This window comes from Rhinolophus sinicus, linkage group LG06 (genome assembly GCF_036562045.2).
Source record: "Rhinolophus sinicus isolate RSC01 linkage group LG06, ASM3656204v1, whole genome shotgun sequence".
Taxonomy (NCBI): domain Eukaryota; kingdom Metazoa; phylum Chordata; class Mammalia; order Chiroptera; family Rhinolophidae; genus Rhinolophus; species Rhinolophus sinicus.
In genome coordinates, this window is record NC_133756.1 from 128,640,892 (window position 1) to 128,665,639 (window position 24,748).

Below are 24,748 nucleotides of genomic sequence, written 5' to 3' on the forward strand. Positions count from 1 at the left end.
GGTTCAGATGTCTGATCAAGCAGGACACTTACAGACTACTCTGAGAGTCTGTAATCACAGACTCAAATCAAAGACTCATCACAGAAATACAAAGTTCTCACCAAAGTCCTTACAAATAATAGAGTAAATATACATCTTTGCTTTTCAGCAAGGTTTTTCATATCTTACTCTGACATGATATTATAAAGGTCATATCTTACTCTGACATAATATTATAAGGGAGATGGGATAAGGGAGATGGGACATAGTGCAGTCCAAAATGTGTCTTTCAGAAGCAATTTTTGGTCATTACAATTTTATGGATGAGTTATTTAGATAATAAATGGCAGTGAAGTGAGCAGCAGTGAGGAGCCTTCCAAAATCTTAAAAATGAAAAAGAATGCTGCCCTCTGAACCCTAAACCTACCAACTCAGCATACATGAGAAGCCAGCAAAATGTCTCCTAGGCCCTCAGAATGGCTGTGTAGTTAAAGTGAATGAATCAATTAATAGGAGAAACTAGTATTTTAAAGCAGTTCAGACTACAAAGGGGCTGCGCGGGGGAATTTCTAGGGTAATGGAAATATTCTGCATGATATTGTAGTTATAGACAAATGACATGCATTTGTCAAAACCCACAGAATTATGCATCACAAATAGTGAACTTCTCTGCATGCACATTTTAAAAATATCAATCAGGATGTTCAGGGATCCCAGGATAGAATGTAGACAGTGACAAATGAATCTACAATAATTGTATTACAAACACATGAGATAACTTCATTAAAGGTAGTGGGGAAAACAGGAGCTGACCTAAGTAACTTTGGAAAACCACGTTTTGACTGGATACTTTAAGGCTAAAGACAAAAAGAAACACACACACACACACACACACACACACACACACACACTATAGTTGGTATGAGTCAGCATTTCTGAAACTGGGTATATTGGGGTAGAACAAATAATGAAATTTTGGATAATAGGAGCCAGATTTCTCACTGTCGGAGAATAAAGTTAAAAATAAAGTTAAAAATTAATCAAGAAGAGAAGGCTAGAATGAATAGTAGTACTCTATTAGAGTTGGGGATGTCTGTATGCACTCATGTTTGTTTTAATATATATGCAGATACAGAAACACATATAGATATGTTTGTTTGCATGGGTTAGTATCTGTGTGGACACATACAAACAAACACACATATTTGCTAGCTCTGTTCACTAAGTGGGCCTGGAAGCAGTAGCACCTCAGTAGCAATGAGTACTTCCAGCACGGAAATCTTGGTTTCTAAATAGAATTCTCTAACAAAGGGACACAGGAGGTAACCTTAAAGAGCTTCTAAAGCTGGAAAAATTTGGCCAAAGCTGGAACAATTTGAGCAAAACATTTATAACCCAAGGAATACAATAAATATCTATGAGCCCATAGAAATACAAATAAGCAATTGAATAAATAAGTAGAGAAAGAATAAATTGTCCCTACAGAAGAATTCGAAACAGTATTTGCAGACACTCCGGGCTCTAGGAGGCGGAGCTTCATTCCCCTCTCCTTGAATGTGGGCTGGACTTAGTGACTTGCTTCCAAAGAACAGAGTATGGGAAAGAAAAATAGGAGAAAACTGGTAAGCACTATCTTAACCAAATGGGTAAGGTTAACATCATCAGTGATAAATCATGCTGATAGCATCTACCCCCTGATGTGAGGAAAATGCAATTCACTTTTGTGGTAATTTCCCCCAAAGCTGGTAACTTTAGTGTAAGCCTGAGAAAAACCCAAACTGAAGAATATTCTAAAACATATTTGACCAGTACTGCTCAATACTGTCAAAGTCATGAAAAACAAGGAGAGACTGAGAAACTGCCAAAGACTAGACGGGATTAAGGAAACGTGATGATGACTAAATGCAATGTGGGACATTGGGTTGGATCCTCGACTAGAAAAAGGACATTAGTGGAAAAACTGGTAAAATTGTAATAAGGTCCATGGTTAATAGTATTATATCAATTTCTTAGTTTTGACAACTGTACCATGACTGTGTAAGATGTTAACACTAGGGGAAGCTGTGTGAAGGGTATATGGGAACTCCTGTAATATCGTTGCAACTTTTCAGTAAATCTAAAATTATTCCAAAAGTATAAGAAGTTCAGAAAAGCAAATTCTGACAAACTAGTGAAAGAAAAATGTTCTTCTGTGGGTCAGGAATATTTCCCCAGGTCTGAGCTGCCTGAAATATGCCTCAGGTCTAACCGTCTCCTTTGAGTGGAATTCCTTGCTTACTCAACAACTTTGGACCACCAATTCAGCCTATAAGCCTATAAGGGGCTCTGGTCCTGGGAAAAGGAATGCACTGAAGAGGGCACATGACCATATTGTCACTAGAAAGACATATCCCCTAATTACAAATCAATCAACTGGCATCCAGGTCAATTGTATCAACCTCATTAAATTTGGTTATGAATCTCTCACTGAGAACCTGCTCATTCTAGGGTCCAAAGTCTACTTTCTGGACTAGCAAGCCCCAAATCCAGCCCTTACAATCTGGACGGCTCCCTCCCCAACTCCTAACCATCCCCACCCCCCTTTATCCACATTGTTGTTCCACCTCAGTAGGCCTCCTGGCAGCCAGCAATCCCAGCAAGGCTTCCAGTAACAAACACCATACTTGCTCTATACAATAAAACCTACTTCTGATACCTTGGCATCTTTTACTTTCTTGAATAACATGAATACCAGTTTCAAAAGTGAGATTTCCTCAGCCTCCTTGATGTTTTTATTAACTAGAAGTTGTGATTGTGTTCTGGAAAAGTTAGGGTACAAAAGAATCCAGCTTCTAGCAGATTTTTACTGTGTTGAAAGAAAACTTGATTCTCTCCCTCCTGTACAACTAATTTTTCTTTAATCTGTGCTTACAATCCCTGGGCTTTTTCTTATCATTCTGTGTTTAAAGGCCCGTGTAACCTGACTTGCTACTTTCCAGAGATGAAGAGAGAAATACTCATGTGTCATTTGTATTTTAAGCATTAGGTCATTCCCCTTTCTCAGTTTTTATAGTTTCTAAAACTTTTCCTTGAACTTGAAGTTATTCTGGCCAACATAACTCAAACCTGATTGTCAATAATTTTTAGTCAATTATTGTAACTGAGAGCTTGTCTTTACCACTCAAAGTTCATGAAACCCTATATTGAAAACTACAATGTGTTAGTGAGTCAAGTGTAAGGCATGCAGAGCTTGCAGGAATGAAGACTAAGGTTGCTGAGTATTTGTTTCATCTTCATTGGCCAAACTGTAACATTCTTTTTGTGTATGTGGTTATTACAGTAAATAAACACTTGACTTTAAAGAAATGGATAGGGTAATTTTTCTTTATTTTTACTACAGCACTTTATTTTCCTCACAAAGACGTCTTGCCGGGGCCTAATGTTTTCACCTGACAGTAGAACACCAAAATTTGTGGTGATTTGTTAAAGACTTGCATACAAAAACTTCACACACTAGGCAGCTCTTGCACATTACCACTCTGCACAGAAATGCATGGGCTTGCAGATTATCAAGCCACCAATTTCTCCTGCATAAACATGTGCTCTTCAGCCACCAAGTGACTAAGCCGCGTGTACCAGGGGTTTAAATCTAAGATATGTACAGGCTATTAAACAAGTACAAAGGAAACAGTTAACTTGACTACAAAGTCAAAATCAGCAACCAGGTCTACAATCCAGTGCAGATATCAAATACAAGCTTCAAGGACAGATTTCTTTTCAAAGGCTGATTCCAGTTTCATGAGGCTAGCATAAGGCATGTACATTTGCCAGGGAAAACTTGTATTTCTGATGAACTTCACGCAGCAAATGCTCTGCATCTGCTCGTAGTCCATTTAGAAGCATTTGCGGTGGACAATGAAGGGGCCCGCCTTGTCGTACTCCTGCTTGCTGATCCACATCTGCTGGAAGGTGGACAGTGAGGCCAGGATGGAGCCCCCATCCACACCGAGTACTTGTGCTCTGGTGGGGCCATGATCTTGATCTTCATCATGCTGGGCGCCAGGGCAGTGATCTTCTGTACCATCAGTGATGCTGAGATACATGGTGGCCCCACCAGACAGCACCATGTTGGAACACAGGTCCTTCCGGATGTCGACGTCACACTTCATGATGGAGGTTGAATGTGGTCTCGTGGATACCAACCGCAGGACTCCATACCCAGGAAAGATGGCTGAAGAGCACCTCTGGACACTGGAACCACTTATTGCTTATGGTGACCACCTGCCCGCAGGCCGCTTGTAGCTGTTCTCCAAGAAGGAGGAGGCAGAAGCGGTGGCCATTTACTGCTCAAAGTCCTGGGTGACATAGCAGAGCTTCTTTTGATGTCGCGCACAACTTTCTGCTCGGTGGTAGTGGTGAAGCTGTAGCCATGCTCTGTGAGGACCTTCATGAGGTAGTTATCAGTCAGGTCCCGGCCAGCCAGGTCTACACGCAGGATTGCGTGGGGCAGGGTGTACCCCTGATAGATGAGCACAGTGTGGGTGACCCCTCCCTAGAGTCTATAACAACACCAGTGGGGCAGCCAGAGGCGTACAACGACAGCACGGCCTGGGTGCCACATACATGGCTAGAGGGAAAGTCTGGAACGTGATCTGAGTCACCTTCTCATGGCTGGCCTTGGGGTTCAGGAGGGCCTGGGGCAGTAGCACAGCATGCTCCTCAGGGGCCACACGCAGCTCGTTGCAGTGCTGCCAGATATGCTCCCCACTGTCCCAGTTGGTGATGACGTGGTGCTCAATGGGGTACTTGAGGGTCAGGATGTTGCTTGCTCTGGGCTTTGTTACCCACGTAGCTGTCCTTCTGTCCCATGCCCACCATGATGTCCTGGTGTTGGGAGTGCCTGATGATGGATGGGAACACAGCCTGGGGCGGGTGTGTGTGTGTGTGTGTGTGTGTGTGTGTGTCATCCCTAACAAAGCCAGCTTTGCACATGCCAGAGCCATTGTCAATCAGGAGAGTGGCAATTTTTTCTCACTTTGCAATTGTGGCAGCAGTGGTAGCGGGGCACAGAGGAACAGACAGCGGAGCAGCAAGAGGACCAGGAGGCGGAGCCAGCCGCGGCGAGTGAGCTGGGTAGGGTCACATTTGCCTGACAAAATGTTTGTACTATTGCTGCAGCTGAGCCTGGACTTAGTGCTCAGTTTCCAGAGCACTGTTCAGGGTGCACAAATCCCATGACTCAGTTCCATGAAATGCACATTTTCAATTTTACTACACACTGCCAAACTGCTTGTAAAATGCAACGCACTAATTTACAAGCAGTTTATGGAATTTCTGTTTCTTTACATCCTTTTGTAAACTTTATAATATCAGACTTTATACCCATTACTTTGTGGGCTGATCTCTCCCCTCAGGGATCAGAGTCCTGGTTCTAAGTGGCTATCTCATTAGATGAGGAACCTTAGCACAAGACTTTTGAGCCTTTAAGGTCCCTGAGAATACGACATAATACATTCCAGAGAAGTAAAATAAAAGCGTCATTAGTGGGCCAATAATCCCCTACACCTGGGTTTAATAATTTGTTCTTTTCTGATCCGTCGTAAATGTTTTAAACATAATCACACAATGTTAAGATATTCTCATCAGGAGTCCAGTAAGCACTATTACCTATAACCTGGACATAAGTAGGCCTTCGATAAAATTATCTGTTGGATGAACAGAAGGAAATGTCACCATGTAGCCAGTACAAAGACGACTGGGTGTTTCTCTTGATCCCTCTTTTCTTTGCCTCCCCAACATGAGTTACCAGGTCTCATCCGTTCTACCGTACTGAGGTACCTTTTTTTGGCCCTGTCCTGCTCTGAATTCCCACTACCATTGCCCAAATTATGGCCATCTAAATCTCCTGTCTTTGTTTCTCATTCTCTCATCCCAAGTCTTTTTCCTACTTCCAGTCCAACCTCCATATCACCACTAGGGTTATCATTCTAAAGCTCAAAAAATAACATCAGTCCTCTTTATCAAAAATTTCAATACATGGCACGCAAGGGTTTTCATCGACTTCCTTCAATTTATTTTTCCAACTTCATCTCTTACTTTCTCATCATCAAGCATTCCGGCTCTCTATTCCAAACTTGACAAAAGTCAAACTATTTCTCACATTTCAACTTGTTGGTTACTCTTCCATGTTTATGTGACATTCTACATGCTCATCTCCTGGCTGGAAAACACTCACCTGACAATGTCCTTACTCATTCTTTTGGATTCAAACATTACCTCCTCTGTGGAGTCTTTCTTGACGCCTGTATGCCTTAGAACTTGTACTTTATTGCGTTCATCTTGACCAATGCTGTCCAATGGAAATACAAGCCACATGTAATCTTAACTTTTCTAGTAGAATTTAAAAAAAGGAAAAACAAACAGATGAAAAATTTTTTTTAATATTTTTATTTAACCCAGTACATCCCCAAAATTGTCATGTAACTCATATAAAATTTATTAAGGTATTTTATTCTTTTTTGTACTAAGTCTTCAGAATCCAGTGTTTTTTATACTTACAGTACATTCCAATATGCCACATTTCAAGTGCTCAATAGCCACATGTGGTAAGTAGCTTCTATATTGGACACCTAGTGTGAGCTTTAAAATAAATCATATCTTGTTCATTTTTATATTTCTAGGTGCCAAACTTGTAAGAAATACCCAAAAAATGAATGTCAAATGAATGAATGTATGAATGAATGAATGAACAATGATAAAAACAGCAAGTGTTGGTTGCTTACCATGTGAAAGGCACTGTGATAAGCAATATCCATAACTGTTTATTCCTTGCTTTACCAACAGACGGTTGGTTGGCATTCAATAGCTGCTGAAAATTAGGTAGTAGTGGAAAGTCACGTAACTTCTTATGATCTCAATTTACCTATTTGTGAAAGGACAGAGGGGATGTGCAAAGGGATTCTTTTTTCCCCCAGACAGAAGCTTTTTCTCTTTTTCTAACTTTTTTTTAAACTTTTTATTTTTCAATTACAGTTGACATTCAATACTCGATTCTATTAGTTTCAGGTAGGTGTACAGCATAGTGGTGAAACATTTATACAACTTTCAAAGTCATCCTCCCTGATAAGTTTAGTACCCATCTGACACCACACGTAGTAATTACAGTGTTTTTGACTATATTCCCTGTGCTGTACTTCACATCCCCATGGCTGTTTTGTAACTGCCAATTTGTACTTCTTAATTCCTTTACATTTTTCACCAGCCCCACAGCCTGTCTCCTATCTGGCAACCATTATTTTGCTCTCTGTATCTATGAGTTTGTTTTGTTTGTTTGTTTGTTTTCTAGATTCCACATAAAAGTGAAATTATATGGTATTTGTCTTACTCTGACTTATTTCACTTAGCATAATACCCTCTAGGTCCATTCGTGAACATACTGACCTTGGATAGAGGACATATCAGATAGTAAGCTAATAAGAACAGATAGTACACTTGTTCTTAGCCAAAAGGCCAAGAAGCGATGCAAAGTGACTCTTAAGACCAGTTCTAAACCAGTGTAAATATAAATAATGTAGAGGATGGATAAGAAGATTTAGGAAACTCTGTCGCACAGTGGAAGGGCACACTGGAATTAGACACTGTAGATTAGCATTCCAAACTCCATTATTCAGTTATATATTCTTCAGCAATTTCACTAAATTCCCCAATTTCCTACTCTCCCATCTGTAAATGGAGACAATAATACCTACCTTGCTGTGAGGTTTAGAAATGATAACTATAAAATTTTTGGCATATTAGTATATCTTCAAAAATAGAAGATAGGCATTATTATTGGTTCTGGGAAGTTTTTCACTTTATTATTTTTCCTTAAGATTTAACAAACTTAAAAGTAAGCCTTTAAGACAGGGTTTACTACGGGTCAGGAACTATTCTAAGTGATTTAAAATGTTAACTCATTCAGCTTTGTAGCACCCCTATGATGTGTTAGTTCCCATTTTACTCCTGGGAATCTAGGCACAGAGAGTAAATAACTTGCCCAACGTCACAGAGATAGTAAGTGGTAGTACTAGGATTCTACACCCAGGAGTTCAATTCTAGAGTTAGGACTCCTAATCACTATGCTGTATTCTTCTCAAGCCAATTGTTGCTTAATTCATTAGAAAAAAATTACAATTTGCTGTTGTAATATTCTTACAGAGATTAAATGGTTTTGTTTATGGAGAAACTACAATCTGTGCACTGTTCTCTGCTCTGAATAAGAGATTAAGGACTGAGTCAAATGTAAGTTTCACTGTCTTAAAGAGTCATACTTTTGTATATAGGGATAATTTTTTACATATAGGTGTGGTTTGCTGCCTGAGGTTCTCCCAGTTTGGGGCCTTTGTTTACAAATATTTCTGGGAGGAGGCCTTTCCCTTGAAGTTCAAAGGTATGATGGAACTGATCTTAAGACTGTAGGCACAGTCCTCAAAAAGCACCACCCAAAGAGCAGGAAACAGCTGACTCAGAGTCTGTGGCTTACACCTTTGACATGCTATGATGTTCAAATACAGATTGTGTGAACTCCGGTTCCCATTTTGGGCATCTGCAACAGCTCTGTTCTGACTCATGTACAAAGGTAGTAAATCTCTAAAAAAAGAAAAAAAAAGGACAGAAAAAGAAAGAATAATCTCCAGGTCTCAGGGTTCTATTGAGTTACTGTTGCCCAACAATGAGGTCGAAACAATGACAATGCCACCCACAAAAGAAGGGCAAAATGATCATCTAATCAATGTGGGAAGAAATTGTCCAGCAAGGTAGTTTCTTCTTTTTACAATGACGCTTGGAAAATAGACAACAGACGGTATTTAAAGAAATGTTACAAACACTGTTCCTCTTCCTCCCAACTCCTATGAGCTAGGGAACACCAGGATACTTTTATCAATCGACAGGGTCTAGAGGAAACAGTTGAGAATGTAGGGGAGGCAAAATTTTACCTCTACCTTTTTAGGGTTTTTCAGCTAGGATTGAGAATTAAACCAATATAAGACAGATTAACACATGAAAAGTATACAAATTTATATGTTTTATAAATTTCCTAAGAAATGAAGACCCAAAGAAATAGCAAAACCTACAGGCTTTTACATTAGATTGAACAAAAGAAAGGCAATTGTGGAAAAGTAACTATACTATATGGGGAGGCTAAAGGAAGATAAGAATTATTTTAACAAGGTCTATTTATACAGGATTCTCTCAGCTTTCATTCCCCATTAAGGAATGTGTTAAATAAAAAAACTTTGAAGCTGAAAGTTTTTCTGGAAAAACGGGCTTATTGGCCATATGCTAGCCAGAAAAAGGACCAAGTCCTGGGGTATGCAGTCTACACTGCCAGTGGCAGAACTAGATGGAGAAGACAAATGTGTCTGATGTGGCACTTTTATACAGTTGAGTTTGGGGAAGAAAGAAGTATGTTGTTTTGAAAGAATTTATATTGGCTATAGATAGAGGAAACAGGAAAAGATGAAGCAAGACTAGTTCTGGGTTAGGTGTATACTCTGTAAGGAAGAAGTATCTGTTCTTTCTGGATTGGTTGTGGGCAACAGTCTGGAAAGTTCATGCATTGGCTATTCTATCTGGGTAACCTCAGAAATAGCCACCTGGAAGTTAATTCAAAGTTTCAACATACATTCAGGAAAGTAAGCAGTATTTTTTGTTGCTTTTCTCTGGAGATTGTTAACCTTTCTTGTGTCTTCTTCCTACCCTCCTGCCTGCTGAAATTTAATTTAGGACATCTCGGAATATTTTCCAGGTATAGTGAGGGTACCTTTCACACAGTTTTTATCTCCTCTTTTCAGGAAGAAAAAGGGGGGTTAGAATACACTTCTTGTATCTACAGTTTTTAAAGTGTCTTTGCTCTAAGTAATCCTTGTGCCACTACTTAAAATAACCAAGATATGGAAGCCACCCAAGGGCCATCATTAGACGATTGGATAAAGAAGATGTGGTACATGCATACAACGAAATATTACCTAGCCATAAATAAGAATGAAATCTTACCATTTGCGAGAATATGGATACAACTAGAAGGTACTACGCTAAGTCAAAATAAGTCAGGCTTATTTCACTTATGTGTGGAATCTAAAGAAAATAAATGAAAAACAAAACAGAAACAGTCACAGATACAGAGAACTGATGGTTGTCAGGGGGGCGGGGGGTTTGGGAGCTGGGTGAAAAAAGTGAAGGGATTAAGAAATACAAATTGGTAATTACAAAACAGTCATGGTGATGTAAAGTATATCATAGAGAATATAGTCAATAATGTTCCAACAACTACATATAGTGCCAGGAGGGTACTAGGCTAATGTGGTGGGGGGAATCACTGTCTAAATTATATAAATGTCTAACCACTATGCTGTACACCTGAAACTAATATAATATTGAATGTCAAATGTAACTGAAAAAAATGTTTTAAAATAGTGCCTAATTGCAAATGGTATGCTGATAAACCTTAGCAGTGGTTAACTTAGTGCCATGTCTAAGAAGATGCCCTTGAATTTCCTAGGCTGAGATAGATCTTTATACCTATTCCCTCATACTGCATTCTATTGGAATTACCTATTTATGTCTGTCTCCCTATTCCACTCTTTGCTTTGTGGGAAATAGTCTTATCTAACTTTATATGCCTAGTTCAGGGGCAAGCACTTTAAACAAAGGTATTTATCAGAACTGATCAACTTACTGATGAAATTAGTAAATATGAATCCTATCATCTTTAACTGTTTTGCTGCTGGTGCCTTTTCACAGGCTAGAATTTGGCCCAGTTCTCATGTTTGTTTTAGGGAGAATATTGACCCATTTCTAAGACTGTTTCACCTGAGCCTGGTTATTTCAGAATGCTGCTACTGGACTGAGTTCCAGTAACATACATCTTGCCTAACTTCGTGGAAAGTTTCATCCCTGAGGGTTAGCAGCTGTGTTAGCTTTGTATTCTGTGCCCTCCTCCTGGAATGACTATACATGGTGCTGGACTGTGAGCTCCTCCAGGACAAAAGCCACGGTATTCAAATCAAGGTTTCTCAGGTTCAGACTTAAGTGGCCACAAGGTAGGCGGCAGCTCAGTCAAGTTTTGTGGTGTCCAATTGGGTGCAGCACCATGGGTGCTTTTGTGTTACCAACATGGCCATGCACTGAGACAAGCTCTAAATCCTTAAAGAAAAATCATTTTGAAACATTCAGTTCAAAATCATTTAGTTCATTATTGAAGTACTAACGTGTGTGTTTTATTCACCGTGCCAGATTTCACTCATTTTAAAATCTCACAATCCCCAACGCTTTTTTCTTTCTACAGTTTTCATCTTTGAATAACAGCTAAATCCTAGTGGGAATGTTTATACCCTGGGAGTCCCATGGTTACGGTAATGTTCTTACAGAATGATTCTCACGATCCTTTAATTTTAAAAATTGAGATATTATAAAGTGCGTCGAGTGCACTCGATGAATGCACTCGATATGTAAGACTCGATGAGTTTTTACATATGTATACACGTTTGTCCCAGATCAAGAAGGAGAGCGTTTCAAGCTCCCATTAGGTTACCTTGTGCCCTTTCCATCCCCCCGCTCCCCGAGATAACTACTAGTCTAAATTCTCTCACCGTAGATAGGTTTTGTATGAAATTATTCTGGAAGGAGTGGAAAGTGGAAAGATTTGGCCAACAGTCCCGTGGGGCAGGACGGGACGCACGCTCCGCTCCCTCATTAAAGGGAATCCCGCGGAGGTTCCAGTGATCCACCGAGCAACGGCGCCGCTCTCACAGACGCGAACTAGCCCCACCTGAAGGCGCCGGGCCCCACGTAGGCGGTGCTGGAGCACGCCACAATGGCCGCCCGCGACCTCCCACGCTGGACCTCGCCGCATCCTTACCACTATTCGAGTGGGCGCCCCTTCCGCGCGACCGAAAGCCGGGCGTGGCCCTGGGCGCGACCCGCCGGAACATGAGCCGCCAGGGAAGGCGCTCCTGAGCCCAGGATGTGAACGCACGCCCATTGGCTGAACTTTCCCCCGCGGGCAGACCCTCCAGTCCTCTCTTGGCGCTCCCATTGGCGGCTCGCGTTCCATCGGCGCCCGTCCCGCCCCCTCCCTCCCGGATGGAAACGGTGTTGGGGGGTGGGAGGCCGAAGCGGAGAGGCGGGTGAGCGGTCCTGTTGGTTAGGGGCCTCGAGGCAGCCAATCAGTACAAGACGTGGAAGAGAGGCGCTGCGCCAGCCAGTCACATCCTGCGGTTCGGGTCGGGGCGGCTGACGTGAGTGAGGGCCGCAGCCAATGGGTGTGCCACTGCCCGTCCGCTCTTCAGCAGCCGGTCGGGGGCGGTGGAAGAGCGAGTGAGGAGAGCGCGGCGGCGGCGGTGGCGGTGGTGGTGGAGCCATCGCTGGACGGCCAGGGGAAAAGCGAGGCCTGAGCCTCTGCATCTCGGTGAGAGGCAGGGACGCCGGGTGGGAGCGGTCGGGCTGCGGTCCCCTACTCGCCTGGCCCGGGCCGGAGCTGCGGGTACCGGGGCTGCAGGCCGGGCCGAAGCGGGGGTTACACCCGCCGCCCCGCCCACGCCCTCCCCTCCGCCCCCGGTCTCCGTGAGGTGGGGGCGCCTCTTTCTGCCCTGATGGTCTCTGCGCTGCTTGGCCGGGCCACCGCCCTCCAGAGGGCGGGGACCGCGAACAGGGACGTAGGGAGGGGCCTGGTTAGCAGCTGCGGAGCCTGGGGGCGCTGCCTGGGGTAGGGAGGCCGCGTAGAGGTGGCGAAGGTGGGGTGGGGTAGTAAACGGAGGAGCGGGCTAGTGTGTTCGAGGGTGGCAGTAAGAGGAGGCCTGTGATTGAAGGATTCCGGCTGTGGGGAGGAAGAAAGTGATGGGTACAGAGTGATGCTCCGAAAAGGGTGCTGGAGGAGAAGGTGCGGAGCGCTGGGGTGTTGTTGGCCTCTTGGAAGTAGCATTGATAGAGGGTGGGGGGAAATCAGCTGGGAATGAAGGGAGGACTTGCTTGGGTTTTGAAGGTTAAGGTATCTGGACAAATGGGGACACGTGGATCTCGAGTTAGAGGCACCTACTGAAACCGGAAGGTGACTGAGCGGAGGTTTTAGGTGAGGGGTGGATGGAGGCTGTTTAACTAGAAGGCGTTAGGTGGCCAGTTAGGAAAAAGTATACAAGGAGCCAACAAGGTAGGTTTGTGTATAGTAGCTGAAGGGTGTGGACCTTTTATGAGTAAACGAGGAATAATAACTGTTGGATTTGGCAGAACTGAATGTCTCAGGAGTCAGTCAGCAGGTTCATAGCTTCATTCAGTGCTCGTTGAGAGCCAAACACTCAGACTTGTTAACTCTCACTACTGAGGCTGTTCGACCTCCCACCCCTGTGGCGGTTCATCTAATTGTTTTGCCTCAGCAGCACACAGGCTCACCCTCTCAAAAGTAATGGCGCAAGTATTGCTTGCTTTTGATTGGATGGCAGTGAGGAATCGCTTAATTCTTATTAAAAAAAAAAAAAAGAATGTGTTGTTTTAAAGGCAACATCAGAAGTTACTTTAAGAAAATCTGCCATACAGGGGAGTATCTGAACTATCTTGTTGGGTATGTGTAATATAGCATACACTGATGCAAGATCTCTTACGATAACAGAAGTGTGAGTTAACGTATAAGTACAGCCCTGTCATTCTATAGGATCAATCATTTTGATGTAGTAGAATTTGGTTATGTATCATGCTTGCTAGGAAAATTTTCAGCCTTGGGAAGAGCTTTATAGCTAAATAGGTTCAAAGTTCTTTTCATGTAGAGGAAAGACAGACATGGTGTGTGTGCTATTGCCTTTCTGTTTCAGGCTTTTAGAACTTTTATTTGTGGGGTGTGGGCAGAGCTTGGGGGCAGAGAAGAGGTAGCAGAAAAGAAAGTGGCCCACTACCAAATTTCCAGTGGATTTAAATGGCAACAAATGATAAGCACAGACATAATTTCTGCTTGAGGATAGGACAAAAGATCGTGAAGAGTTTAGCATTTCTTGACAAACTCATATAGTGTAAAGGAAACCGAAGAGAGCATTCATTGTATAGGGTGTTTCCGTATTAACCTTATTAAACAAAACATTATAGCTAATGGACGATTCTTTAGGATGTAGACATAATTTTGTGGAAGTAATTTCTTGGTAATGCTATTCACTGATCACATTTTACCCTTAGTATAACAGAATACCTAAGTGCTGAGGTGATTCAGAGCAGAGAAGTAATCCCAGTGGTGTGGAGTTAATCAGGGATTTCCTGAAAGGTGAGTTATGAGCCATTTTTTGAACTAGGAGTTGGGACATGGTTATTAGAAGACATGAGGATTATGACGAGTGACAAACTAAAAATGGCTTTAAAGGGGGATTGAAGATTTGAATGAAGATTTAAGGGTATGGAAATCAGCTAAGTCTGTTGTTGATAGATGATGGTTTTGTATGGTGGCTAAGAGGAGAATTAGAATAGTTGATGATGGATTGGAGACAGGTAGTAAGGAAACGAGCGCAAAAATATTTCTTGATAGTTATAAGAGAATATGGTGAATCCAAAGTATGTTGGATTATTGAGAGGTAGATTTGGTGTTCAACCATATGTAATAATCAGAAACATTTTTGAGTTCTGTACTAGATTATATTGATAATAGTATAATTTATTGGCTGCTACTTTATGCCAGACTTTATGCTTTCCAAGCATCATCTTCCTTTGATTATCCCTATTTTATAGATGAGGGAACTTGAGATTCAGAGAGATGTAATTTACCCACGGTCACACGACTAGTGAATAGTAGGTCAGGGTTGGCAAAGTCAGTCAGTAAACATTAATTGAGCATCTCTTTCATGCCAGGTACTGTGTTAAGTGCTGGAGATTCAAAGTTGACGAGCAAATCCAAAGGTCAGGCCTGCGCCAGTGTTTTTTAGAGATTGTCATGAGTTAACAGAAGAGAACCAGTGAAGAAAGAGAAAAAGATTAGTTGGAGAGGCTTTTGTAGACACTGTGGAATATACTGTTTAGGGAAGCTTAGAATAGAAAGTTTTAAGAAAGAGGAAGAGGTCAGCAGCAAAATATGTAGCTTAGAGATTCAGAGTAAAGTTTGAGAAGAAACTATTGAGTTAAGGAAAAAAGTAATGTGAATTTAGGCTCAAGAAAGCCTGGAAGAAGATATTAAGATATAGGTTCACAGTTAATCATGTTTAGTGACAAGTGCTCTATACAAATTAAAAATTTGGTATGATCACAGTTTTGGTCAAATTCATAGGAAAGATGTTGTTATGTCCCTTGTAATATTTTAATTTTTGGCTGGTAAAATTATGGGTGGTTTAAAAATACTTGTTTTTGTATTTTTCCAAGCTTTAAAAAAATGAGCATTATTTTTATAATTAGCTGGGAAAAATCATTCCGCTGAAATGAGCTAATAGTGAGGGAATATGTGTGTGGGCTAGCCTGAGTTATGTTTGGAGTAGGAGAAAAGATCTTACTTTGGTGCCTATTGCATATGAGCCAGTTGAGTAGTAAGCACATTCCCATCTTGGAAATGACTGGGTTGTTACCACCCGTAGAAACATCTTGAAACTCCATATTGAAAGATGGCATGTGTTTAATCTGAGGGACCAGGTTACTAAAGCACCCTGAATCATGGAGCTATGGTCTTGGTTCTTCTAAACGTTGTTTTCTTAGAGTTTAATAAGTAAATATAAGGTTAAAAAAGAAACTAAACCACCCATACAATTGAGTCATTTTAACTGTGTCTTTTGGCCTTATAGCTTTCCCTCCTACCACATTGGTTCTATAGTTCCTCTCTTCAGTGGGTTTGTAATGGTCTTAGAGTCTTAGTTCAGTAAGACAATATGAAGTGCTGAATTTACATATAACTAACTGAAACACTTAAAATTTGTCATTGTTTTCTGTCCCCAATTTGGAAAAGAAAAGAGACAAATTTCAAGAAAATAAGCTTTTCTTATCAAATAATTTTTCCAAAGCGAACTAGTACAATTTGCCCTCGGATCAGTACAGAATTATTCCAATCTCTAATGTGGAGCAGGAGGAATTTTGTAAATCAAGAAGAATATGTTCTAGTTTTTAGTTTAATTGCATTTAGCCCATAGGGATTGTGGGAGGAAACTTAATATTTCATCTAGGTACTGTACTATTTTTCTTAAATAAATTATCACATTTAATTCTCAGACAATTCTCTAAGGTGGATATCCCATTTTACAGATAAAGAGAATAAGGCTCAGAGAAGTTAGTAACTTTCCAAAGGATAGAGAGCTAAGTGGCAGAGCTGAGATTTAAACCTTGCTTTCTAAAACTCCAGGATGCATGCCTATAAGACAAATGGCAAGAAAGATTTATATCAATACCACAATTGAAAGAAATGCCACATAGCCTTTGGTATTTAGTAACTGTTTGTTACCTTAGAACATGGGACTCTTACTCTGTGTGTTTGTGCCTTGTGACACTGGCTCTTAAATGATAGTGATTTTTGTGTCTTACAGAATACATTATATGACATTATATGTGTGTGTTTTCACATTTTAGGATTTTTTGAAATGAAGATGTGTTTTACAGTGCCATAGTTCTTTTAAAATGTTTGTGAAATGGATACTATGTCTTCAAGTTAAATGTGTCTCAGAATTGAGGAAGTGTGATATATGCATATTACTTCATGTATAACTATCTTAGTTTGTTGTATGCATTTTCTTCCCAGCCTCCCCCCCTTTTATTAAGCTATTACTTTCTTTTTTAGTATAACATAGAACTGAAGTATATATTAATAATAAAAGTCATTGTCTTTAGCTAGTGAATATTTCAGTATAGAAGAAAACATTTAGATGTAGAAAATTCACACTGCACTGTGAATCAGCAGATCTGAGTTTTAATTTTGGTTTTGCTAGCAACTTGATGTGAGACTTGAATGAAGCAAGTCACTTCCCTTCTCTGAGCTTTAGTTTCATCTGTCCAATGGAGTGGGGAGGGGAACTTTTAGACCTGTTTAGCTTAAACAAAATGTATGTCCTCTTTCTAATAAAAAATGTGGATGCCTTAGGTCCCTTTCTAAAAACCTGTATTTATTGCGTTTTCGTATTTTTTCTTTCTCTTCATCTCCTTGTCTTCCCTCCCTGCTCTTTTTTCCATGGATCCTTGAGGTTACTGTCAGATTCTTAATCGATTAAAGAGAATGAATTATTTTTGATATCCTGCTTTTACCAAGACAGGATATCTGAGAAGTAGGTTCCTAGTAAATAGTTAATGAATGAATAAATACCGGGGGTGCCAAAACATGTATACACATGACTTGTATTCATCTGTTGTTATTGGTATATATTGATTATAACAATTTTAATACAGTTTTTTCCTTAAAATGTGTATAGATTTTTTTGACACCCTCTATATATGTTTTATCTGAGTTAATAAAAGAACCATTTAAGTAGAATACCGTAAAAAAGCAGTTGAAGTTTCATTGAAAGTTATGCCTAAAAAATGAAATGTGTTTTGTAAAATAACTTTATCTGCTCTCTGCTGGGCAGATGTACAAGAAGAAAGCTACTGGACCTGTCTTTAAGAAGCTCTCTGTCCTGGTAGGAGAGTCAAACTTCTTTTAACTTTGTATTATGGATAATTGCCAATATAAAAATACAGTAATAGACATATCACCAGCTTTAACAATTGTCTACTTGTGGTCAATTTTGTTTCATCAGTTGCTCCACCCACTTTCCACCCTTTTTTATTTTGAAGCAAATCCCTAGACATTTGTTTCAATAATTACCATATAGCGTGGTAAGTGTAGCAATAGATATGCTAATAATCTAAGTGACGTGGAATTTGTTCGTATATATAGTCATACATATATATATATATATATATTTTTTTTTTTTTTTTTTTTTAAGGAGGGCGCAGCTCATGGTGGCCCATGTGGGGATCAAACCGGTAACCTTGGTGTTATTAACGCTACTCTCTAACCAATGGAACTAACCGGCCACCCTGTTCATATATATTTTGAGACTTAGAATTACACTGTACTGGGCAAGAGAAGTTAGATATAGTAACCTACTGTAGGACAGGCATAATATAATTAGGGAGACTGAATATACATATATAACACAGTGTAGCGAGATCATATGCCAAAATTGGTTATAGAGATTCTGAGTGGGAAATGACATTATTTCTGAATGAAAGTAGGCTGTAGACAGGGAGAAAGAACATTTAGTGGGGTGAGGTGAGGGTGATCATATGGAGAAAACATGCAGTTAGGAAAACCTAACTTTAGCCTCATAGAATAAGTTATATCTAAATCTGTATCTTTCTATCTACATACATCTTTTCCGTCCCTGCAAGATGTTATTGACACACTGTAGACCTTACATCAGTACTTGAAAGAAGCCATTGCGATGAAAGAAGCCAATTGCTGTACTACAAGTTAGGACATACTCACTGCTTTGTGAGTGTAGCACTGTCCATGGTGGATTACTTGACACATTCTATTAACACACCTTTTAAATATCTTAGTACCACATATGTTAATGGATTCATTTTGTCTAGAATGTGTGTGTGTGTGAGAGATAAGCTTTCAAGTATGTCATTTTGAGATTTTAAATGGTGGCTTGTGTGTGTGTTTAATTTTTTAAAATTTTATTACTATTTTTTTGCCTTGCGCCCCCACCCCCCCACCCCCACTGAGGCAGTTGGTCACCGGTCATCGTCATCGGTTGGCCTCTCACAGCAGCTCACAGCAGCTCTCGCTGGCTGCCGGCTGCTCACGCTGGTCACCGGCCGCTCATGCTGGCCACCGGCCTCTCATGGCAGCACACAGTAGCCCACGGCAGCACACAGCAGGTGTGTGTTTAATTTAAATGTTAACCATTTGACAATTTTGGAATTACTTTGAAATATCTAGTTTACACATTCTTATCTTTCATGGAATTCTTGCCAGAAATGTTGCATGACAGTTCCATGAGAAATCCTTCTTGAATGTAAGGAATTCTTACCTTTATATCTTATTATCTTGGAATGTTGACTTAAGTACTTTGAAGTATTAACTGAAAATAAAATCTTTAAGGTCATGAACCTCTTTGTGTATCTTCTCAAAGCTTTGTGCTATCTGCTCAGAAAAATATACATATATAGTTTTTCATATAATTTCAGGGGGTTGATAAGACTTTCAGAATCTACTCAAATATCCTTGGGGGGGACTATGGACTCTGGTTTAATAATCCATTCTTTAATGTATAGGGAGAAAGCTCACTGCTAAAATTCAACTCAAATTTATTTTTGTGTGTACTGCTCACAAACAGGTGTTTCTATTATTGAATGGTAACATTGTAAAACTTATTATGCAAATGCTTAATTTACAAAAACATACCAATTCTTAATTGGATTCTTGGGGGAAAACAAGCTGTAGCCAATTTCCTATACATAGGAATGATTTCACCAAATATTTTTGTGTACATGTATGGTACTTTATATAATGGCTGCTAATTATCCTGAATTAACAGGAAGTAGAATATATGATATGAGAATGAATAAATGCATAAATACCATTTTTTCAGAGGAAAGGATTTGTTAAAGTACTTTGAAGTTCACATTTGTGTTAAAATAACTCCTAGATGTGATACAGGGCATCACATAACTCCTAGATGTGATAGAAATGCATATTGAGCTAACAGAAGTTTGATTCTCATTGGAGCCTGGAAATCCTAAGTCTTTACCAGCATCTCAAGTTTCAAAGATGGTCCTAAGTAAGTTTCTTAGAAATATGTGGTTTTAAAAACTTGTAGATTGCGCCTAAAATGTAATCAAAATCATGGTTATTATCATGCACAGACTCCTTGGGAGAGGGGAACTGGTGAATTGGCTGCTGTTGGGATATTTGGCTGCAGAACAGTGCATAGGCTGTTTGAAGATCAGTGAGTATTAGGTGTATTGCTTTAAAGAGATAACCCTTGTGACCTATGAGAGTTAATAATTCTGTGTATCTAATGTAGTATTAGGAAAAAACTTATTCTAGCACATAGTAATAGACACATAGACTGAGAGGTAGAAGAGAATTTAACCATCAGTGATTTGGCCACACCTTCGATGAATTTTATTAATGATCAGGGCAGCTAAATGACATGCCTAAGGTCAGGTGGTTAGTGCCAGTTCCAACAGTGTAGTTATTCATTACCCTACCTGATTTTGTGTAAGTCTGTTGTGTTTATTTATTTTGGCTGTCTTTTCATTTTGGATCTCATTTTCTGGAGAAGGAAGTATCTTAACACTAGGATTTTTAGCATTGTGATTTTGACTCTCTGTTAGTAAATCGACTAAGAATTCCCTGGAATTTTTATATGGTAACGTTTTTTCATTTGCTGTGCATGTCTCACCCCATACTTAGCGCAAATAACCCACGGCTATAAGGCTTACTGGGCTTGGCTTCTTAGGAACTTAAGTGAGTTTCACAGATGGAAACAGATGCTAAGAATCCAAAAAAATCATCAAATACTGCTTCCCTAGTGTTTTCTATACCTTTTGGGGCTGATCCCTGCCTGACAACATTTAATTGCAAGCTGTATCTATGAACCTGGCAAGGTTTTAAAGATAAGCCAGGAAATGATTTTTGAGAAGAGGGTTTGTTATGAAATTGAGTCATTTTAAGACATTCCTGGAAGCTTCCCACCGAAACTGGAGACTGGATGTATCACTGACATCCAAGTTTAGAGAAGTTATTATTACTTCCTTGATGGGATCCGATTCCAAGTCCTTATGCTACATTTGGTTGGTGTGGACCAGGTAGCCAAGGAGAAAACCTGCCTCTACATTAATGACCTCATAGCCAGGGTAAGGACCCTTAGAACAGTGATTCTCAAGCTGTTTTAATCCCAGCTCTTTAGCTGGATCATTCTTCAGCTCAATAATTCCCGCTTTCTAGTGGAATAATAACTAATGTCAAGGTATGAGGTCTGACAATTAAGTTCAAGAACTTACCACCAGGCACTTACATTGGCAGCACTGTACAAACAGCTTGGTAAGGTTTCATAACCTTGGTATATCAGTGTCTCACAGCTGTGTTCTTGTCGATGTGTGGTGGTGTCTTGCTGAGTGGCGTTCATTATTGTGTGTTTTTGTGTGCCATCACGAGAATTAATGTCTGAGCTTGAATTAGAGCAACGAACAAACATTAAATTTCTTGTTAAACTTGGCAAGAGTGGAAGTGAAATCAGGGACATGTTAATACAAATTTATGGGGATAATGCCATGAAGAAAATGACAGCGTACAAATGGATTAAATGTTTTTCTGGGGGGAGAGAATGTGACACTGATGTAGAGAGGTAAGGGCGGCAACTAATGAGCAGAACTGATGAAAACATTGCAGATATTCATCGAATTGTGTGTCAAAATCGACGATTGACTGTGAGAAGCATAACAGACCAAGTAATCATTGATAAACAGGAAACTCTTAACTGAAAATCTTGGCATGAGAAAGATGTGTACAAAAATGGTCCCAAAGGAGCTCACCAATGAACAAAAGCAAAGGAGAGTTGAAGTTTGCCAAGACCTTTTGGAGAGGCAAGATGATCTTTTGGACCATGTTATCACTGGTGATAAAATATGGGTGTACCAATACGACCCTGAAACAAAGCGTCCAAATGCACAGTGGAAGTCAGCCAATTCTCCACGACCAAAAAAGTTCTGTCAGTCCAAATCAAGAGTCAAAACGATGTAGCTAACCTTTTCTGATATCAGAGGGATTCTTCATTATGAATTTGTACCAACTGGACAAACAGTTAACCAAGTTTACTATTTGGAAGTCCTGAAAAGGCTGCCTGAAAAAGTTAGACAACCTGAACTTTTCGCCAACAATTCATGGCTCTTGCATCATGACAATGTACCAGCTCACATGGCACTGTCTGTGAGGGAGTTTTTAGCCAGAAAACAAATCATTGTATTGGAACACCCTCCCTACTCATCTGATCTGGCCCCCAATGACTTCTTTCTTTACCTGAAAATATAGGAAATATTGAAAGGACGACATATTGATGACATTCAGGACATCACGGGTAATACGACAAAAGCTCTGATGGTCATTCCAGAAGTAGAGTTCCAAAATTGCTTTAATGGGTGGACTAGGCACTGGCTTCCCAAGAGGAGTACTTTAAAGGTGACTGTAGTGATATTCAGCAATGATGTATGTAGCACTTTTTCTAGGGTGAGTTCGCGAACTTAATTGTCAGACCTTGTATAAGCATTTCTACAGCAGTTAGGGATATGGATGGTTTCTAATTGAACCACATATACTTTTGTCTTAAAAATCCAGACTAGTTAGAAAACCATAGGCTTCAAAATTCTAGTACTGCAACTGTGTAATAAGTTCTGCAGGTTTAATAATACAACTAAAACTAAAATGATAATGAAGCTTGACTAATAGTAATTTTTAATTACTATTAAAAATTACTATTAAGAAGTAACAATAATGATCATTGGAAACCATGACAGCTAAAGATAGCACAAGTTCACTGATAGTGAGTGTCCCTCTTGAAAATTACAAAATTTAAGCTTTTGAGTGTGCATATATGTGTGATAGGAGCTTTGCACCACTGGGTTGTAACAACCAGAGTTATTAATTGTATACAAATTGAAGTCTTTGGTACATTCTAATAACATGCTCATTTTTGCAATTCTTCATACCTGACTTAATCGTTTATTCTTAAGTATCCTTAGGGGTCAAAGGAAGGTCATGCTTTCTAAGTACTTTGTAGTCCATGGGTGGTCTGGCCCATTTTTGGACAGTCATTACCTTAGAAGGTAATCCAGTGTATATTGGAATACATTTCACTTTTCTGAGTCAAAAGTATTAGGATAAAGATTTCGTGAATTAGCATGAAAACATTTTTATTAAGGTCAGGAGAGTCTATAGTATAATACTTTGTCTAAAAAAAAAACTCACGTGTGACTTATGGTAGTTACTCTTTAAAAGTTGTTTTCTCCTACAATGGCATTGAATACATGTTTTTGCAAGCAATGGAATGGTTTATTACCAAACTATGTGTTCACAAGAGCACAGCCCATTTTCTGTCGGCTTCAAAGTAGAAAAGTTACCCCACTGGTACAGGCCTTGAGGATAGAAACAGAAACAAAGGAAAATGGATATTGCTGAAAAAGTTTTTTGCTTGTCAGCACACAATTTTAATGCTGTAGAATTGACATTTCCTCTCTGATAGAGTAGAACTTGATTTCTTAAGATGTCTTTGTGTTTGGTTTTTTACATTACTCAAAGGATTTCTGGGTGTCTGATATTTTCCAGAATAATGAGTCCTTTAGAGGCATTTTTAACTCTTCCCAAAGTGCCATGCTTACGGAGCAGCATCAGTGTACATAATACTTGTGTGATGCCCTAAGAACTAATGAACCTTTTGAGAAGCCTTACTATCAGTGAGTACCTTCAACACTGGGGAAAATAGAATACAGAGAGTTAAATACTGGTATATCAGGATCTGTGTAGGCAAACAGAGTGGCCATTATATCTGCTTCAATGGGTGCTTACAACAGGGTTGGACACTAGCATCTTTTATTGAAAAAAACGTTAACCAAGATACTTCAGCTATTCTTTTGTTTGTGGAAAAATGCCTTATGAGCCTTACTTTTTGAAAAAGCAAAAAGGAGCCCACTCTTCTTACCAACTTAACTACAGTAAATAGTTGTAAATTTTGAGTTTTCGTTTTGGCCCTTTGTTCGTTGCTTACAGCTTTTGCTTTCAGAGGAGATTTTCTTTTTATATTGAGTTTTAAAACACTAAAGATTCTAGAGTTATTAAAATATTGTAGAAAACATACTAGACAAGTAGTTCCCAATATGCCTGTAGATGGCATTTGATAAAAAATTGTAAAAAACAGTGTATACGAGGTCTGACAGTTAAGTTCGCAAACTTGTTGTTGCAGTGATGTTGCTAGCCTCTCTTGATATCAAAGTGATTATTCATTATGATTTTGTACCATCTGGACAAACAGTTAACCAAGTTTACTATTTGGAAGTGCTGAAAAGGCTGCGTGAAAAAGTTAGACGACCTGAACTTTTCTCCAACAATTCATGGCTCTTGCATCATGACAATGCATCAGCTCAAATAGTACTGTCTGTGAGGGAGTTTTTAGCCAGTAAACAAATAACTGTATTGGAACACCCTCCCTACTCACCTGATCTGGCCCCCGATGTCTTCTTTCTTTACCTGAAGATATAGGAAATATTGAAAGGAAGACATTTTGATGACATTCAGGACATCAAGGGTAATACGAGGACAGCTCTGACGGCCATTCCAGAGAAAGAGTTCCAGAATTGCTTTGAAGACCCGGTAGACTAGGCGCTGGCGTCGGTGCACAGCTTCCCAAGGGGAGTACTTCATAGGTGACCGTAGTGATATTCAGCAATGAGGTATGTGGCACTTTCTCTAGGGTGAGTTTGCGAACTTAATTGGTTGACCTTTATACTTACCTACGAGGTGAGGCCTCTTCATAGCCTAATTAAAATGAGTTGGCTTGCTTTTGTCTAGAAGTGTGTCAACTCCAAGTGGTTACTTACTGGTTAGAAGTTCATAATTAAGTGAAATGGGAAAATGAAAATTTTTATTCAGTAAGTGAGGTTATATTTGGTAGGCAAAATATGTCCAAGTATGAGACCCACAGGGCCTTATTTTTTTAAAGGAGTTTGGGGTGGCTAAAAAATGTAGTAAGGAACAACTTGTTCCCTAACCCCTTGAAGCAGGTCTAACGTGGATTAAATAGTTGACAGTCTCAGCAGTAATAAGCAG

At 39.8% G+C, this 24,748-nt stretch overlaps 1 protein-coding gene, 1 non-coding gene and 2 pseudogenes across 9 annotated transcripts in view; 1 reads left to right on the plus strand and 3 right to left on the minus strand.

The window, feature by feature from the left end:
* LOC109459728 (uncharacterized) overlaps positions 1-12,139 on the minus strand; it is a 70,947-nt pseudogene extending 58,808 nt beyond the window's left edge.
* Positions 3,177-5,836, minus strand: LOC141572495 (actin, cytoplasmic 2-like; annotated as a pseudogene).
* On the minus strand, positions 7,295-7,479 carry LOC141572592 (U2 spliceosomal RNA). The gene has a single exon (XR_012497915.1). It is a non-coding gene; the product is annotated as a U2 spliceosomal RNA (small nuclear RNA).
* A 110-nt stretch (positions 12,140-12,249) lies between the features above and the next one.
* FAR1 (fatty acyl-CoA reductase 1) overlaps positions 12,250-24,748 on the plus strand; it is a 63,159-nt gene continuing 50,660 nt past the window's right edge. For 2 of the 8 annotated variants that reach the window (XM_074336031.1, XM_019754481.2), the window contains exon 1: positions 12,262-12,406. Coding sequence is in view for 2 of the 8 variants with exons in the window: in XM_074336030.1 (XP_074192131.1) it covers positions 17,499-17,549 (51 nt within the window). In the remaining 6 variants the exon portion in view is untranslated. Of the gene's footprint in view, positions 12,407-14,154; positions 14,240-17,498; positions 17,550-24,175; positions 24,373-24,748 lie in introns of all 8 variants that reach the window. The other 6 variants (XM_019754478.2, XM_074336030.1, XM_019754479.2 and 3 more) reach the window with 6 other exon arrangements.